The following is a 17,533-nucleotide window of genomic DNA, read 5'->3' as shown; positions in this document are numbered from 1 at the left end:
ACCATACTAATACTGTGTTTGACCCCCTTTCGCCTTCAGAACTGCCTTAATTCTACGTGGCATTGATTCAACAAGGTGCTGAAAGCATTATTTCCCATATTGATAGGATAGCATCTTGCAGTTGATGGAGATTTGTGGGATGCACATCCAGGGCACGAAGCTCCCGTTCCACCACATCCCAAAGATGCTCTATTGGGTTGAGATCTGGTGACTGTGGGGGCCATTTTAGTACAGTGAACTCATTGTCATGTTCAAGAAACCAATTTGAAATTATTCGAGCTTTGTGACATGGTGCATTATCCTGCTGGAAGTAGCCATCAGAGGATGGATACATGGTGGTCATAAAGGGATGGACATGGCATTGTTTCAATGCTCAGGTAGGCCGTGGCATTTAAACGATGCCCAATTGGCACTAAGGGGCCTAAAGTGTGCCAAGAAAACATCCCCACACCATTACACCACCACCACCAGCCTGCACAGTGGTAACAAGATCCATGTTCTCATTCTGTTTACGCCAAATTCTGACTCTACCATCTGAATGTCTCAACAGAAATCGAGACTCATCAGACCAGGCAACATTTTTCCAGTCTTTATCTGTCCAATTTTGGTGAGCTTGTGCAAATTGTAGCCTCTTTTTCCTATTTGTAGTGGAGATGAGTGGTACCCGGTGGGGTCTTCTGCTGTTGTAGTCCATCCGCCTCAAGGTTGTGCGTGTTGTGGCTTCACAAATGCTTTGCTGCATACCTCGGTTGTAACGAGTGGTTATTTCAGTCAAAGTTGCTCTTCTATCAGCTTGAATCAGTCGGCCCATTCTCCTCTGACCTCTAGCATCAACAAGGCATTTTCGCCCACAGGACTGCCGCATACTGGATGTTTTTCCCTTTTCACACCATTCTTTGTAAACCCTAGAAATGGTTGTGCGTGAAAATCCCAGTAACTGAGCAGATTGTGAAATACTCAGACCGGCCCGTCTGGCACCAACAACCATGGCACGCTCAAAATGGCATAAATCACCTTTCTTTCCCATTCTGACATTCAGTTTGGCGTTCAGGAGATTGTCTTGACCAGGACCACACCCCTAAATGCATTGAAGCAACTGCCATGTGATTGGTTGATTAGATAATTGCATTAATGAGAAATTGAACAGGTGTTCCTAATAATCCTTTAGGTGAGTGTAGACTCATAATATTAAGGGATCTGAGGATGGTTTAAGTTTGTTTTTTGTCTTGCTTGTAGTTTTTCCGTTCATGGTGGCTTTTTATTTGGAAGGTCTTGTTTCAGGTCATTGTTATGTCATTATTTTCCTAGATCTTCCTTGATTGTTGCCAGCTGTTAGTTTGTCAAGTTACTTGTGTGTTTAAATGCCTCTTATTCTCCTATTTGTGTAGCTGTGTTCTATGTAACCAGACTTGTGAAAAAGCTGCATGAGACTGTGCATCGTGGGACCTGTGTGCATGACAACACAAAAATACAGTAACATGATTTTGTACTTTTTTTGTACATTTACAAATGGCCATAAATGTGCCACAGCAGTGCTGTCTACCGAAGCCCTGCTAACACTGTCATATCACAATTATGAGATCATACTGTGATGATTCCCTGACATTTCTAACAGACTGTTTATAGTCAGCACCAGTTCAGGCATTTCAGTGTGGGTCAACCTGGCATTTGGCCTTAAAGAGACAATGGACACTCGACTGCCAGGCAGACGTGCATCAATAGAAACCTGAATGCTGCTCATGTGCTTTTTGATCATACTTTAAGCATAATGAACAAAAACATCATCAGTCCATTAGTCTCAGCATGTTACATTATGCACAACCGTTGCCTGGACCAACACGTTAATGATGAAAAAAAAAAAATCAAATAAAAAAAAAAACTTAAATTATGCCATAACAGTTTATATATGAGTTTATTATGCTATTGAATATTAATATGCATTGAAAACTATTAGTGAAGTTTTGTATAAACTGATCATTGAAGAATCAGTCAGCAGTTGCATTTGATGCAGTACTGTGTGTGTGTGTGTGTGTGTGTGTGTGTGTGTGTGTGTGTGTGTGTGAATATATAATTGTGTACTTTTTTCTGATAAACCACATTTTTCTTTAAACTTTATTTTAATTAGCAGTAAGAGTACATTTTGAAGGGTTTTCAAGGTGCCACATTACTGTAATACCATGACTACTTGGCACTGCTTAAGTTCGTATCAGTAAAGGGAAAAAACCCAATATGAAAACTAACAATGCATGTGAAAGTTGAGTGACGTAGTGCTAACTTCAAATATTCAGAAAATGTTTAGCCCAAAGCTTTTTGCCATGTAAGCACTTATTAGTCATGTAGTTTAATTGTATGCGACACTTTTAAGAGACAGGTACACTAAGGCTTATGTTTTAAGTCATAATACTTAGGCTGTGTAATTGTTATGGAGATTTAATTGTGAAAAGTAGAATACATGTAAACGACATGAAACATTTGAACAAACTTGGAGCAAAAAGAGATACTTATTATACAGTGAAGTATTACAGTATAAAATCCATCCCTCGTCCACACTTTATATCTTAACAGTTACAGAAAGCTACAGAACACACACATGACTAGAAGTTACATTCATGCAGACAGAACAGATGTTTTTGTTATAATATTACCAAACCAAACATCTAAAAAAACATTTTGCAGAAACCACAGAAATACATGCCACCAAAATATGTTGATTAACTAGTTGCCAACTTTTGATCGTAGTTCGAACTGATCCGATCAAATCTCATCTGCTTTCAAAAGTTGGTAGTTGATCTTTGATCCCCTGGATTTGTAGAACATCATTCCACACACCATGGCAACTACTGCTACGACACATCCAGCGACGAAAACAAGGTTCAGGTTCAAGCTTGGACTGATGGCCTCTGGAAATGAATAAGGAACATTAGCATTTAACGCTTTTCCTTTTTATCCACAATCTGCATAATCTACCATGGTAAAGTTAGGACGTACCAGTGAGTGATGCGCTCCTCTTCAGCCGCAAGGGTCCCTGGGAGATGAAGTGACTTCCGGTCTGGGTGGCAGCTTCTCTTTTGTGAACGTGTGAGGATGGTGCAACGACCGTGCCGTTGGTGCAGCCCTGAGCACAGCGTGTGTAGGGATTGTTGGCTTGACATATGATAATGGAGCAGCTGATGAACACCTAGAGAGGAAATTAAAAAAACACATTCATTATTACAGTACAATAGAGCATGTCTGTCATTCTTCAGTGTTTTTTTGTTCATCCTTACCTGATCATATTGTCCAATAAACTTGAAGGCCTCCATACTGAACTTGACACTGGACTCGTGACTTGTGTAGATGTGAACAGTTTCATCAACCTCGCATCTGAAATACATTGACAAATTGGATTTGATTAATTTGTCGGAGAATGGCACTGCTGTCAAAGCATTTATTTTGGACACATATTTACATTACATTCTTAAAAATAATGGTTCTTTTTTTGCCATTTGGGATGCTCAACCATGTAGTATATTAATTTTATACGGTTATTTTGTCATTCAAAATCAGAGTCTATTACTATAATATCACCATTGGAGTGTTTTTAGATTCTTACCCATTTGTGATGATGGGATAAGAGATGGGATAATTGGGATTATCAGAGGGTGAAGCTACACAGGACTCAAGGAAGACCTCAGTGTTTTGCACTAAATTGACAGGTTCGATCTCCATGTAGATCGCCTGTCCCACGTTGTACTCCAGTGGGTAAGTGTTGGGAGCTCTCATGTTTCTGAAACTGCCAGTCTGATAAAACTCAAACTGATAGCTGAATGAGCCGAAGCCTCTCTCAGTGAAGTTGACAGCTTGCCTGTGAGCATCAAACCTCGTGCTGATGCTGCTCTTTTTCTGGTACTTGCACATGACTTCAATTCCAATCTCATTTTTCCTGGTAATGACATGTCTTGTATCATCGAAAGTAACAATTGTGTTCTTGAAGAGGAGATGTTCCTCAGTCTCCTTCAAATAAACAAGTATAAAAGTAGTTTAGATGTAGTGGAAAACTTTTTATTATTATTTATATCTATAGAAACTCATTGAACTCCTTACTTCGATTTGAGTACCGCATCCGGTAAGAGAGAAAGTTGTAAACACATGCGTGCTGTTTGAGGAAACTAAACACGAAGCATTGTTGTTCAGCCGCAAGTGATCTCCGTGGATCCCTGAAATAGTGGCTCTTTCTACTGACACCGACATTGTGTCTCTAGAGCAAGTCACTTGTGCTCTTGGACCTTAAACAAATAAAGAACAATCGTGATAATGTAGATAAACTTAATTTTGCTTCAAAGACACAAAGAATTCAAACATCAAATCAAATGTCAAGAAGAATTTCAATAAATGCGTAAATACCTTCAGCCTCGACCACGACAATAACACACCTCATCTCAGACTGATAGTTCCTAGACCTAAAATATTATGATTAATTAGCTTCATTTCATATGCCACATTTGGTAACACTTTACTTTACAGTGTCCTTGTTACACGCTACATGTAGTTACAGTACTATATTAATATTAACTAAACTGAACCCCAATCCTAACCCCAACCCTATATTAAGTACATGTTGTTAATTATTATTACACAGTACTTAAATGCATAATTACACTATAACACGGACACCCTAAAATAAAGTGGAATCGCACATTGTGATTTAAGTAATCTAACTGTGTAATCATACCCATCTTGGCCCTCTGCAATGAAGCAAATTGGAAAGTGCTGGCCAAAATTATCTGATGTTGGTGTCCAGTTGATCACATACTCTCCAGTGGTGGTGGTCTCCTTTGTGCTGTTCAGAGGTCCACTAAAGACCACATCAGTGATGCTGGACAATAAGGGAAGAAAAGAAAATCCAATTAGATGCACATGTATCAGTTTAAAAATGTTTAACTGAAATGACCCTGTTTTGGAAGTTACAGTGGTTCTAAACCTTTTTGACTCCATGGCCCTTTTCTGTCTACAACAATATTCGCATTTACGGAAATTAGTAGTGTCCATAGATTTAAGGGGTCCTATTATGCTTTTTTTTTTTCTTTTTGCTGTTTGAGCTTAACACTTAAATTCACAGCTCGGGTCTTTAGTGACACGGGACGTCATTCACTATCCTCCTCCTCATTATTTTTTTTTTTTAAAGTTAACATCAACTTTCTTCGTTTTCCTCAATCAATTAATTATAAACAATATATATAAAGAATAGCAGTTTTCCCATTAATTTGTTGTAAAAATTGTATAGGGTCCCTACGACTGGAGGTGTGTAACAGTGTAAGTACCTGTATATATATATTTTTTTTGCACAACAATAATTTAATCTTTGATGACTGAACAAGTTGCAATGTCTGATACACAATAATGATATAACATTTCACTCATAGTTACCGCAGGCAGAAAACAAAAGAGTAGGATGTATCATTAGCAAAACTTGAAATGGCTCAGTAATTTACTGCAGAGCACTGAACACAATTCAATATTAGTGTCACTGTCACTTGATGGTGGATTTGGTGAAGAAGCTGTCAGCGATCAAAATATTGATTTTGAAGATGTTGAAAAAGACGGTTTTGACAATATGTTTGAGATCGCAAAATATGAGCCAGATGCTGAATGTACTGAGAAATGAGCTCTGATGAGGACAGTGATAATGGTGTAAAACATCTGCTCAAACTGAATACTTCCAAACTCCAAAGGGTAACAAAATATGCATTATTTTATTATTCTGTACTTGAGAGTTTTATATTATCGTTTCCTTCATACCTTGAGTAAGTTGCTGTAGCTTTTACTCTGATCTCTAACTCTTGATTGACACGAGCCTGAAGGTGTTCTCCGTGAAGAGGTGTTGGGTGGATGAACCGAGGTAGATATTCACCCTCAGTGCAAGATGGTGCCGGAGCCTCCACTAAACACAAAACATAACATGAAGGTTGTGGCAGAGCATCACAATTAACCCTCTGTGGACCAAAAACGCGCCCGCGCGTTTTGCTCGTTTTTTTTTTTAGCAATGAAAAATAAACACAAAATGCTCAGTTAATTTTGATCTTTCATTTTCGTGTAATACATCAATCGATCCTGTTCAGTTTCTATTTTTTTCTGTATACTCACAATAAAAATAAAGTGTTTTGCTTTTTGACAAATAAAGAAAAACTAACATGATGCTATTTCTGCCTTCTCTCTGTCAGTAAACTCCCATTTGAAACGCGTTCGAAAATGATCTATAACTCCGCGAAAATTCAGTCAAACAGGGAAACAGACCCACGGGCATAAAGCTTGAGATCGCAGCTTTTAAATGAAGTAATTTATATAAAAAACAAATATTATCAGCTTCTGTAATCTGTATAAAAAGAGAGCGACTCCAGTCGAGCTCATTAGGAGCCATTCAAAAGTAATTTGACCACGCCCCGGAGAGCGCGTGCTATTCAAACGCAAATTCTGAGAACCATCTCAGTCTGTGAAACGCCCACACATCAGCTGTAAACAAAGAGGCATAATATAGCCTAAGTTACCTTATGGAGAAAAGTTTCCGTGCTGATATGAGGAGCAGATCCCGCTGAGGAGTGAGGTAGGCTAAGTTATCCTTTCTCAAGTGTTAATGTGGAATAACGTTATGGAATAACGTTAGTGTAGGCCTATGTAAACAAAAAGATGAATCGCGTTTCTATAATATGAATCGCGTTTCTGTGAGATGAATGAAGGGTACATATTTGTAAAGACTGTTTAGCCTAAATATGAATCGCGTTTCTGTGAGATGAATGAAGGGTACATATTTGTAAAGACTGTTTAGCCTAAATATGAATCGCGCGTCTGTGTGTGAAAGAATAAACTGCTTTGCTATAGCCTACTGAGATGAGTAAAAATCGACTGAAATATGTTGAAATAAAATGTATTTGTATAAGCAACGTATTAAACTGCAAATTAACATTTATAGGCCATGCCCTAATATTTCATAAAAACAACGTTACAGTCAGGCGAAGTATGAAAGACAACATTTTGTTGACTAGATTTGGGTACAGTTTTTACTGTAGAATATACTGTCACATCAAATAAGCTTTTCTGCTCATATATATAAAATACTATTTTGTCAAAAATAAAGTCATAGACTAAGATGTTCCAATGTTGGCTATATTCAAACTAATGAATACATATGATAAAATGTAGGCCTATAATCTTTTTTTTTTTTTAACAAAGAAAGAGTACTTTTTTGCAGAAATATTGCTGAAATTGTAATTATTGTTGTAATTGTAACCTTTTTAATAAAATAGCAAAACATATTTACAAGATAGATGTAAGCAAAATCTTAAATGGTCAATATAAGTCTTCTTCAAAATATATATTTGTCCTTGCATTGTGGCTCAGTCAGTGTCACACCTGAATGAATGGCTAATTATGCAGAGTCATTATGCAGAGTGGGTGGGACTGGGTAATCTAAGGTGTAAACTACTCCTCCCCCTCGCATATTGGCTTTCCAAGCAAAACCTGTTTTACACCATTTAAATCAATGTATTTTTTTTTTGTGAACGATAAAGCAAGACTATTTTCACATAATTTTGAAGCTAGAACTCGAAGAGAAAACATCCATTAGTCAAAAGTCTTGTGGGCACATATTTTGTATGAGTTTTGTGGTCTTATTTCAGCAACTTTCATTTTTATTTTTTTAAATAACCACGCATAAACATTATTCTCTTACAAATACAAACATCTACATACATGTTGCTCGCATATTATGGTAGGCCTGTTTGTGCTATATAGAGTGAATTTACACCTTTGCCATTAACATGTTTATAAATAACTGAAAAAAGCACAAATGTCAGAGCATGTCAGAACATCTCAAGGGCCCCAAAAACAGCTTGGTCCCCAGAGGGTTAAAAGCCTGGTTTCAACACTGAACGGTACCTTCTAAAGCGAACTGGAGAGGTATTTTGCTCAGTGGTGATTTGGAGGATCCATTGACAAACGGGCTTCTGACCGCTGCGGCCATGGCAGTGTAGTTTAGAGTGATGTTCTGGGTGGGATAGTCTTCCATCACCAACTCAAATGCATAAACGCCACGTACTGAAGAGTTGCCATATGACAGAGTACATGTGTTCTGGAAAGAAGAAATTTATGAACAGTTAATGATACATTAAGTAGCAACCAAGTCAGCCGAGAACATGTGGAAGAATGAAAGAAAACACTTCTTACTTTTGTATAATGATCAACATACATGATTGTACATTATTCCTTACATATTCTCACCTGGTTCAGAGTGAATCCGGCATGTTGGTTGCACATTCCACACTCATCTGCAGAGAAAACTCCATATCTACACCTGACCTGATCATGATCTGGATCACAGGACAACAGATTGTAGTTCCTCGGGCAGTTCTGGGGGACTCTAGAAACAATCCAAAAACAGTCATCTTGAAATGAGTTTGACATTTTTGTCATTTTGCAATTAATTTACAACTGTTCCTAAGGTGACTTTTAATGGATCATAATAAAAAAGGTTAGAGTATATCATAAAATCAAAAAAAAAAAAAAAAAAAAAAAAAAAGTATACATTACAATGACATCATTGTGATATGTTGGTTAGATTTTGAACACTGAACATTCTAATAGTGTAGGTCAGAGAGAGATCTTTTCAGATCAGATTTTTTTAATGATTCCTAAAAGCTAAAAGACTAAAATCGATAGCACACCTAAGCTTTAAATTATAAAAAAAAAAAAAAAAGTCTGAATGAAGGTTGTAGATTTCCTCAAGAAGAAGACTGAAAATGAGAAGTTTCAGCAGTACTGCATTGGGCATTGAAACGCTTGCAGATGGAAAACTCTTTTGATGAAGACAAATTGATTATACCTGACAATGGGAAGTGTGGTGGCGACTGGAGATCTGTTGGGCTGAGAGGTGTCAGATCTCACTCCAAGGTCAATGTGTGTGAGAAGTTGCCAGTTTCCACCAGTTGTGACTGTGTTATAGACCCAGCAGCAACTACTTTGGCTGTTGACACAAGCATAGACTTTCATTTGCAATAAATTTGTTTTATACTACCTTCAGCGCTATTAGATAATGGTGTATCAGTCTTATTCCTCTATATAAGTGCTTACTGCAGCTGAAACGGGCTGTTGTTGGGGACGGTTCTCTTCATGACTCCCTCAGTCTGACACCAGCTGCCACCATTGGAGCTGCTGTCTACACGACCGCTCACATAACTTCTACTGCCACAGTTTCCAGACTGGCAACTCCAGTAATCATATGGATCACAGCCATGAAAGGCCTCCTTGAAGCGGATGTCCACCTGAAAGAATACATTTTTAATAACTTCTCAACATCCTTAATTTTTCTAGAAAAATATTATAATAAACATTTTAGAATAAAATGGCAGATTACCTTGTCTTGTTTAGGCTAATTTCATAACTACTAACTTATGTATCCTAAATACACATAATACATAATATTTTCACACGTCTAGCTTAATTGGACAAAATTACAGCCTGATTTTAAATGGCACACAATTGAAATATTATGTGACATTTTCCAAAGCCACCATATAAAGTTATCATTAATATATTATCATAAAATGTAATATTATTTTAATGGTAATGCTTTTAAGATTTGAAGTCTAGGACAATGCTAAAATAATAAAATCTATACATAAAAGGCATTTGAAGAATTATTATTATTATTATTATTATGAAAGAATTTGAACGTGTAATATTTTTGTGACAGTTATATATTTATTTAAAAAAATGGAAATACAAAAATCCCCTTGCACATAAAAGTGCACCTAATTGGAAAAACACCTGTTTGCGGTTGTGAATAAAGGTCTCACCATGTAGGATCCATCAGGATTCTTTCTTGAGCTGAAGGTCATTGAGCCTCCGTAGAAGTGAGAGGCAGTGGCTGTGGATGCCAGCATCAGCAGAGCTGAGAGCAGAGAAGAGACACTCATGATGTTGATGATCCTTGCCGATCACTGCGCTGCCCTTATAAAGGACCTGGTGGAGGAAGTCATCCAAAAATAATTACAAAAATGTTTTCCAGTAAAGGAAAGAAAAACTAAATTCTACTCCTCCCCAAAAAATGGCATGCAATTGTTTTGTAGCTCCATTACATTTCTGTACAATAGACTGATCAAGAGGTTTGCGATTTTGAGATATTTTATAGTTTCATACATTTTTATTATAGTTTTTATTTATTTCCACTTAGTGCTTCAACTTAAACATTTCAGTTAGCTGCCAAGTCAACATTACTAATTTTTGTTTAGCTTAAGGTTTTCCGGTAACGCTTTAGATTACAGCCCGGAAAGTACTGCGTAATTAAAATGAAAGCACAGTGTAACTTTCGGTAATTACAGTGTACCTATAAAGTACGTACGTGTAAGTATAGGGGAATAATATGTAAAGTTTTGGGAATAAAGGGGTAACAACCAGGAAAATAACAAATTATTTAGGCAAATTATTTAGACTGTAAGTATTCCATGTAGTTACAGGGTAAGTACGACATTGCGGGCTGTAAATTAAAGTGGTGCTTTTTACACTCTTGTTTCATGTAGTTACAGGGTAAGTATGACATTACGGGCTGTAAATTAAAGTGGTGCTTCTTACCCTCTTGTTTCATGTAGTTACAGGGTAAGTACAATAAAAACACATACACACACAATCTGACATCACTTGGAAAACCATCACTTGGAAAAACTTATTTCAAACAGATTTACAACATATTACACTTCTTATTAGGGCCCAAGCCCTGAAAGGGCGAAGGCCCTATTGTTTCCGGAAGGATTTTTTTTTTTTTTTTTTTGCCTTTTTTTTGCCTTTTTGCCACTTTTGGGGCCCTTAACATGCTCAAAAACTCTTGAAATTTTGCACACACGTCAGAACCCGCAGCCATCAGGGCCGGACTGAAGCTGGTACCCGGGCGTGGCAGGGGGGCTCGACAGCGCCCCCTGGAATGGTGTCCGAAAACTTGGTCCATAAATCAAACACGCTTGCATTTAATAATATGAAACTCAGTACACATATAGATCTCATCGGGCCGAACAACTTTCGTGCTCTAAGTTTTACAAAAGCCCAACAGGAAGTCGGTTATTATACGTTGTTTGGAAAACGCATACAATGGAATGTGAAATACTCCTCCTAGGAAATTCATCCGATCGCCACCAAACTCGGTGTGAATGAAGTCGAGACATTGAGGATGAATTCTTGCGAACAGATTTTTGATATCTCGAACGGTTTGGCTGTGACGAGGAAACGAATTTATGGCGAATAATGGGACACAGGAAGTGTGTTATAACTTCTGCATACATTAACTGATCTTGATCAAACTTCCGCAGTGTGTTCGTTGTAAGAGGCCGATCACATGGATGTGACTATTGTGAGTCAAAGTTATAGCGCCACCAACTGGCAGCAGGAAGTGTGTCCCTTTCAAAATGCTTTGAAATCACCCTCTTATTTTTACCCGATTTGCTTCAAACTTTATGTGTATAATGTAAACACACGGCAGATGTAGACCTGTGAAAGGATTTTTGATATCTTTAATACTGTTGCCATGGCAACGCTTCAAACTTTAATATTCTTTTTTGATGCTTTTGAGACTCTTAACATACTTGAAATTGGATGAAACTCGACAGACACATCACATTTATTAGCCCGTAGACATGTGCAAAGTTTCAGAAACAGGCGTGGTGAGGGGCTCAGTAGCGCCACCTTTAGTCATAAGTGGGGGCTTAGTTTTACGTAGAGTCACAAAAATCGTTATGTATATTGTTCTCATCGAGCCGGACAACTTTCTAATTTAGAGTCATTAGCTCCGACCAACAGGAAGTCAGATATTTTGGTTTGAATGTGACTTTTTGGAGAATTCTCTCTCTCTCTCTCTGTATCTGTGTCTCTGTGTGTGTGTGTGGGGTGTGGGGGATTTGTCTGTTAGGAGAAATTTGCTTTTATAATTGTTTTCAAGGTTTCAGGGGCTTTTGGGGCCCTTAACGTGCTCGAAAACTCTTGAAACTTTGCACACAGGTCAGAACGTGCGGCCATTAGGGCCGGGCTGAAGCTGGTACCCGGGCGTGGCAGGGGGGCTCAACAGTGCCCCCTTGAATGGGGTCCGAAAACTTGGTCCATAGATCAAACTAGCTTGCATGAATAAATATGAAACTCAGCACACATATAGATCTCATCGGGCCAAACAACTTTCGCACTCTTAAGTTATACGCCAGCCCAACAGGAAGTCAGCTATTATGGGTTGTTTGGAGAACGCTTGCTGTGGAATTTGAAACACTCCTCCTAGAGAATTCATTAAATCACCACCAAACTCGGTGTGCATGAAGTCAAGACATTGAGGATGCTAAATTGCGGACGGATTTTTGATATCTCGAACGCTTTGGCCGTGGCGAGGACACGAATTTATGGCGAGAAAAGAGAAACACAAAGTGTTATAACTTCTGCACACATTAACTGATCTTGATGAAACTTCAGCAGTGTGTTCGTGGTAAGAGGCCGATCAGATGGTTGTAACTATTGTGAGTCAAAGTTATAGCGCCACCAACTGGTAGCAGGAAGTGTGTCAGTTTCAAAATGTTTTTGACAAAAGTGGGGGGGTTAGTTTTACCCACAATTACAAAAATCAGTACATATATTGGTCTTATCGAGCCGGACAACTTTCTAATATACAGTTATTAGCTCTGACCAACAGGAAGTCAGATATTTTGGTTTGAATGTGGATTTATTTGCAAATTCAGCCTCTGCTTTTTACCCACTCCTGCTAAGTGTTTTTTTTATTCACACCAAACTTTTCAACATGATGAAAATACATTAAAGATGCTAAATTGAGAACGGTTTTGACATGGCGAGGGATTCAAATAATGTCAAAAAAGGAATCAGAAAACATCTCATATCTTCTTAAAATTTAATTATACACCATTTATTTTTATATAAAATTATACAGATATCAGAACTAAACCGAAACAGAACTAGTTTTGGGTTTATTCAGTTTTTTCAATTCAAGAATTTTGTACAAGTTTAAAATCAGCCAGAATGCGCTATTTAGTAAAAAATAAATAAATCATACATAGGGCTATACTGCCCTCTTGTGTTCAAAATCAGGTAGGCCCATTGTATATTGTATTTATATATAAATATAATAGCGATGTGACTGAGAATTTTTTCCCACTGGTTAATCGATGTGTGACACCGCGGCGGGGGCTTTTAAATCGCTAACTTAAAGGGATACTCCACTTTAAATTGAAAATTCTGTCATCATATACTCACCCTCATGTTGTTTCAATCCTTTATTAATTTCTTTCTTCTGCTGAACAGAAAGGAAGATATTTAGAAGAATGTCAGTAACCAGACAGTTTCTGGTCTCATTGACTTCCATAGTATACATTTTTTTCCTACTATGGAAGTCAATGGGATCAGAAACTGTCTGGTTACTGACATTCTCCTAAATATCTTCCTTTCTGTTCAGCAGAAGAAAGAAATTCATAAAGGATAAAAACAACATGAGGGTGAGTATATGATGACAGAATTTTCAATTTAAAGTGGAGTATCCCTTTAAAAGCAAAAGTGAAATACGGACGTCCAGTAGGAATGAACTAAAAAACATTCACTCTGTTCTGCTCGTTCCTCGCTGTAGACGCGTTATTGCCCATGCAGCCGTGAGCATTTTAGTTTCATTTAAAAAACAGCGCCATTTCGGGGGTGGGATTGCTTGAATGTTTTTTTACAAAAGCACAATGTTGTGTTTTATTGCGAGTGTACATAAATATAAGTAAACACAGTGCAGTTTAAATGATGTCCTGTATGAACAAACCGACGGAGTAGCCTATGTTTTTATGTTTCCACTGTTCGATCGTGCCCACGCCTCACACACACACACACACACACACACACACACACACACACACACACACACACACACACACACACACACACACACTGTGCATTCCAGCATTGCAATCTTGACATCGCAGCCGGTTCATTACAGCCGTAATAAAATATAATAATAAATATAAATAGTCAACCTATTTGCAGCAAATGATAGTAGATTTTAGATCAATATATTTGTTTTCCTTACAATTTTAATTAACACTAACTTTATTCTCATCTGAATTATAAATAATTTATTTCTGTATAAAATAATACTACCATTAAAAAATACATTTGATTGTCTTTTTTAATCAATGGAGAATGTGTGACTTAAAAATAAACAGATTAGTGCTCGGTTTGAGGACAAGAAATGAAAACCAATGCAATATGATGAATGTCCAAAAACGTTCGCTCTTCTCTGCCCGTTCCTCGCCTCGCCATATATATATATATATATATATATATTTTTTTTTTGTTACATGTATATAATGTATATATATATATATATATATATATATATATATAGCTGCGAGCAGCGATGGAGGGCCCAAGCCGGTGACACCGCCACCCCGGTGGCTTTAGTGTAACTAAAGGCACCAGGGTGGCGGTGCCACCGGCTTGGGCCCGCAATCGCTGCTCGCAGCTATATTTTTTTATTATTTTTTTAAAATCAACTTTTCATTTCAAATACTAAAGTCCTGACAGAAAGTAGCATGTTTTGTCCTTTTTTGTCTCTCTTGCATGGCTTCCTCCTCCTCTTGGTCCTCCTCTTCTTTTTCTATTGTTCCACTGATTAGCCTAATCTTAAGAAGGAGTCTTTTTCTATTCTGTATTATGTATTAAAAGAAAATACAGTACACCCAGAAATGTTCTCATAATTTACTCATCTTTTCGCTACCGACCAACTGTCACCAGCAAGTGCATGAGAGTCGGCTTCATAGGGTCGGCTTGAATGGCTTCGCGTTTGGTGAAGCTTTAAGCGTTCATTGCATTCTCGCGGGAGTTTGATGTGAAACTTGCGCGAGAACTGGTGTCTCTGTTCTTCTGCATGGTTTGTTTTTCATTATTATTATCTGTTATTGTTTGTATTTTGTTGTGAGCAATAATAAAAACATAAAAAAATAATAATAATTCGACATTCGGTTTTTCGGTGCGCTTACGTCCCGCTTTAAATTGTCAAGCGTAAACTTACTCAACCCTCTCATGAACGCGCAGGTGACAGTTGGTTGGAAGCGATAGTCTAAAAATTTTTTATATTTGGTATTTTTCTTACAAACGCCTCCTCCAGAGCCCTCCTCTCAGGGGCCCCGATCCAGGAAGTCTGTGATGCAGCAGGATGGGCCACCCCTCACATTTTTATAAGATTCTACAGCTTGGACATTCCATCGACACCTGGCACCCATGTGCTCTCGTCCTAAGTGTGCCTGTGCGCAGCTTCACACTGGGACAGGCAGTGCTCGTTGTGGCATAGTGGGTACTCGTTCCCCCAAAGTCTCGGGTTACGACTGTAACCCTTGTTCCCTGAGAAAGGGAATGAGAACTGCATCCCTTCGCTACGCCTTCCCCTGCCTGGGAGCGCTTGCTTCATCACAGAAGCTAACTCTGTTGTGTGCCGGCGTCCTTTTGTAGCTTCCGCTTATGCCGTCACACGTTACGTCATGACGCAACACCAATCAAGATTGGCTTAGTTTCATTCATACTTCAGAGGCGCTACGCTGAGGGGCGTTCCCCCAAAGTGTCATTCGACGCAGTTCTCGTTCCCTTTCTCAGGGAACAAGGGTTACAGTCGTAACCCGAGACGATCTTCCAACAGGACAGTGATCCAAAAACAAACATCAAAATCAAAACAAAAATGGGTCACTGAGCACAAAACCAAGCATCTGCAATGGCCATCCCAGTCCCCAGTCCTGAACCCTATGAGTGGGGTGAACTGAAGAGAATGATCTGTGATCTCTTGTCAGGTATTCTCTAAACTCATCAGGCATTATAGGAGAAGACTCAGAGCTGTTATCTTGGAAAAAGGAGATTGCAAAAAGTATTTAATAAAAGTGGGCAAATAATTGTTCCCAACGTGTTTTGGACAAACACATTTATTTAATAATATGATTTCCCCCCCACTTTCAATTATTTTACTTCAGTGAAAGGTTTTTTTTTATTTTTTATAAAACATCAAAAGGATTAACGATGCAGATTTATTTTTTACAGCCATATTTGATCATATTTACCAAGGGGGCAAATAATTCTGACTAGTGCTGTATATTTTTTTAACAGTTTTATTGCTGTGGTGTTTTTTACAGCATGGGATAGTGCATTGTCCTGCATGAAAATCCTTTTATTTCAGAAGGCTCAATCCTTCTTTTTATATCATAGCATTAAATAGTCAGTCATGAACTCCACATGTCTTGCAGTCATGACACCCTCAGAGACCCTAAAGGGACCATACATCTCACTTCCCAAAATTCCAGCCCAAATCATCACCTATCAGCTCCTTGCTGAAGTCACAGTCTTGTTGAAACGGGGTGGCCATCCACCAACCATCCAGAAATCCACCCATCTAGACCATCCGTTGTAGTACAGCATTCTACTATGAGTCTATGAGTCTTCATGTATTTCTACACCTATTGTAAATGTTTCTCTTTGTGAGCCTTGGTTAGGAGTGGCTGAAATGTAACTTTACGTGCAACTGCCAGTCCGCATTTAGAGGTTCTTGAGACTCCAGAGACACCTGCAGCTTCAAATACCTGTTTGCTGCTCAACAACAGTGGCTTTTTTATTTTTATTTAAAGCAGCCCTTTTAATACCATTAATTTGTTGGACAGAAACTTTCCTTAATAAGCCTTTATCTGACCGGGTTTTTATGTGCTCTTAATAACTCAGTTCAACAGTTCAACAATCTCTTTTCAGTTTTTAAAAAATATTAGTTGATTTCATGCCTTTTGCAAGACATGGCACCATTTCATGCTTTTCATTTTCAGAAAGATATTTCTTCCTCCCCATATTTCATGAAAATTATGACTTGTTTAATAATGTGTAACAACCTCTTTAAGTAGGTAATAATTTGGAACACAGTGTTTAGGTTTATGCATTATTATAGCATCAAATGTCTTTAATCTAGTGAAGACCATGTAGAAGAGTTTTGAAACCTTGGCATGGATAAGAGATCATGTTTGTTCCTCTGTCATCACAGATGTTTAGCTTGTTTACTCATATAATATTACCTTGAGTTTGCCAGGTCTTACAAGGGTTGGGGAATGTAATGAGGATGTTAGAGTACTTTTGTAAGAGTATAATATTACTCTCTGTCATTTAGCTGATACTTTCATCCAAACTTAGTGTAATTGTTACATGTGAGAGTCAGACGAGATGGCGTGAAGTTTAAACCCTAATCTGGCACTTATTTTAACTCGAACAAGGGTGGAACACAAACACTGAAGATAAAATGTTAAATGACAACACAGATTTACCACAGACTTTCAAGCATAAACTCAGATAAGACAAGATACAACTTTGGTTAAGAGCCATCAAGATATGTAACCATATCAGTGCATCATTCCATCTTCTACTGTTACAGAAGTATAAAACCTCACAGAAGGATAAATGATAGTAGTATTGTGTTTCTCTATCAAAAGAAGAAACTCATATTGTAATTTAGAGCGGCAGCTCATGTTTC

The 17,533-nt window shown here is 37.9% G+C and overlaps 1 protein-coding gene across 1 annotated transcript; it reads right to left on the bottom strand.

Annotated features, from left to right (window-relative positions):
* Positions 1-2,415: 2,415 nt before the first annotated feature.
* Positions 2,416-16,417, bottom strand: LOC311284372 (uncharacterized protein; the record flags this gene model as incomplete). The annotated part of the gene is made up of 14 exons (XM_084399368.1): positions 2,416-2,900; positions 2,989-3,178; positions 3,267-3,363; positions 3,593-3,993; positions 4,084-4,265; positions 4,384-4,439; positions 4,712-4,855; positions 5,779-5,920; positions 7,912-8,104; positions 8,254-8,392; positions 8,855-8,995; positions 9,103-9,293; positions 9,828-9,922; positions 16,342-16,417. The coding sequence occupies 14 exons, from the start codon at positions 16,415-16,417 to the stop codon at positions 2,755-2,757; spliced, it is 2,193 nt and encodes a 730-aa protein (XP_084255494.1). The 3' UTR covers positions 2,416-2,754.
* Positions 16,418-17,533: the final 1,116 nt, after the last annotated feature.

The sequence above is a fragment of the Rutilus rutilus genome (assembly GCF_951802725.1).
Source record: "Rutilus rutilus genome assembly, chromosome: 24".
Classification (NCBI taxonomy): Eukaryota; Metazoa; Chordata; class Actinopteri; order Cypriniformes; family Leuciscidae; genus Rutilus; species Rutilus rutilus.
Note: the sequence above shows the minus strand (reverse complement) of the source record. Positions and strands in the feature narration are given on the sequence as shown.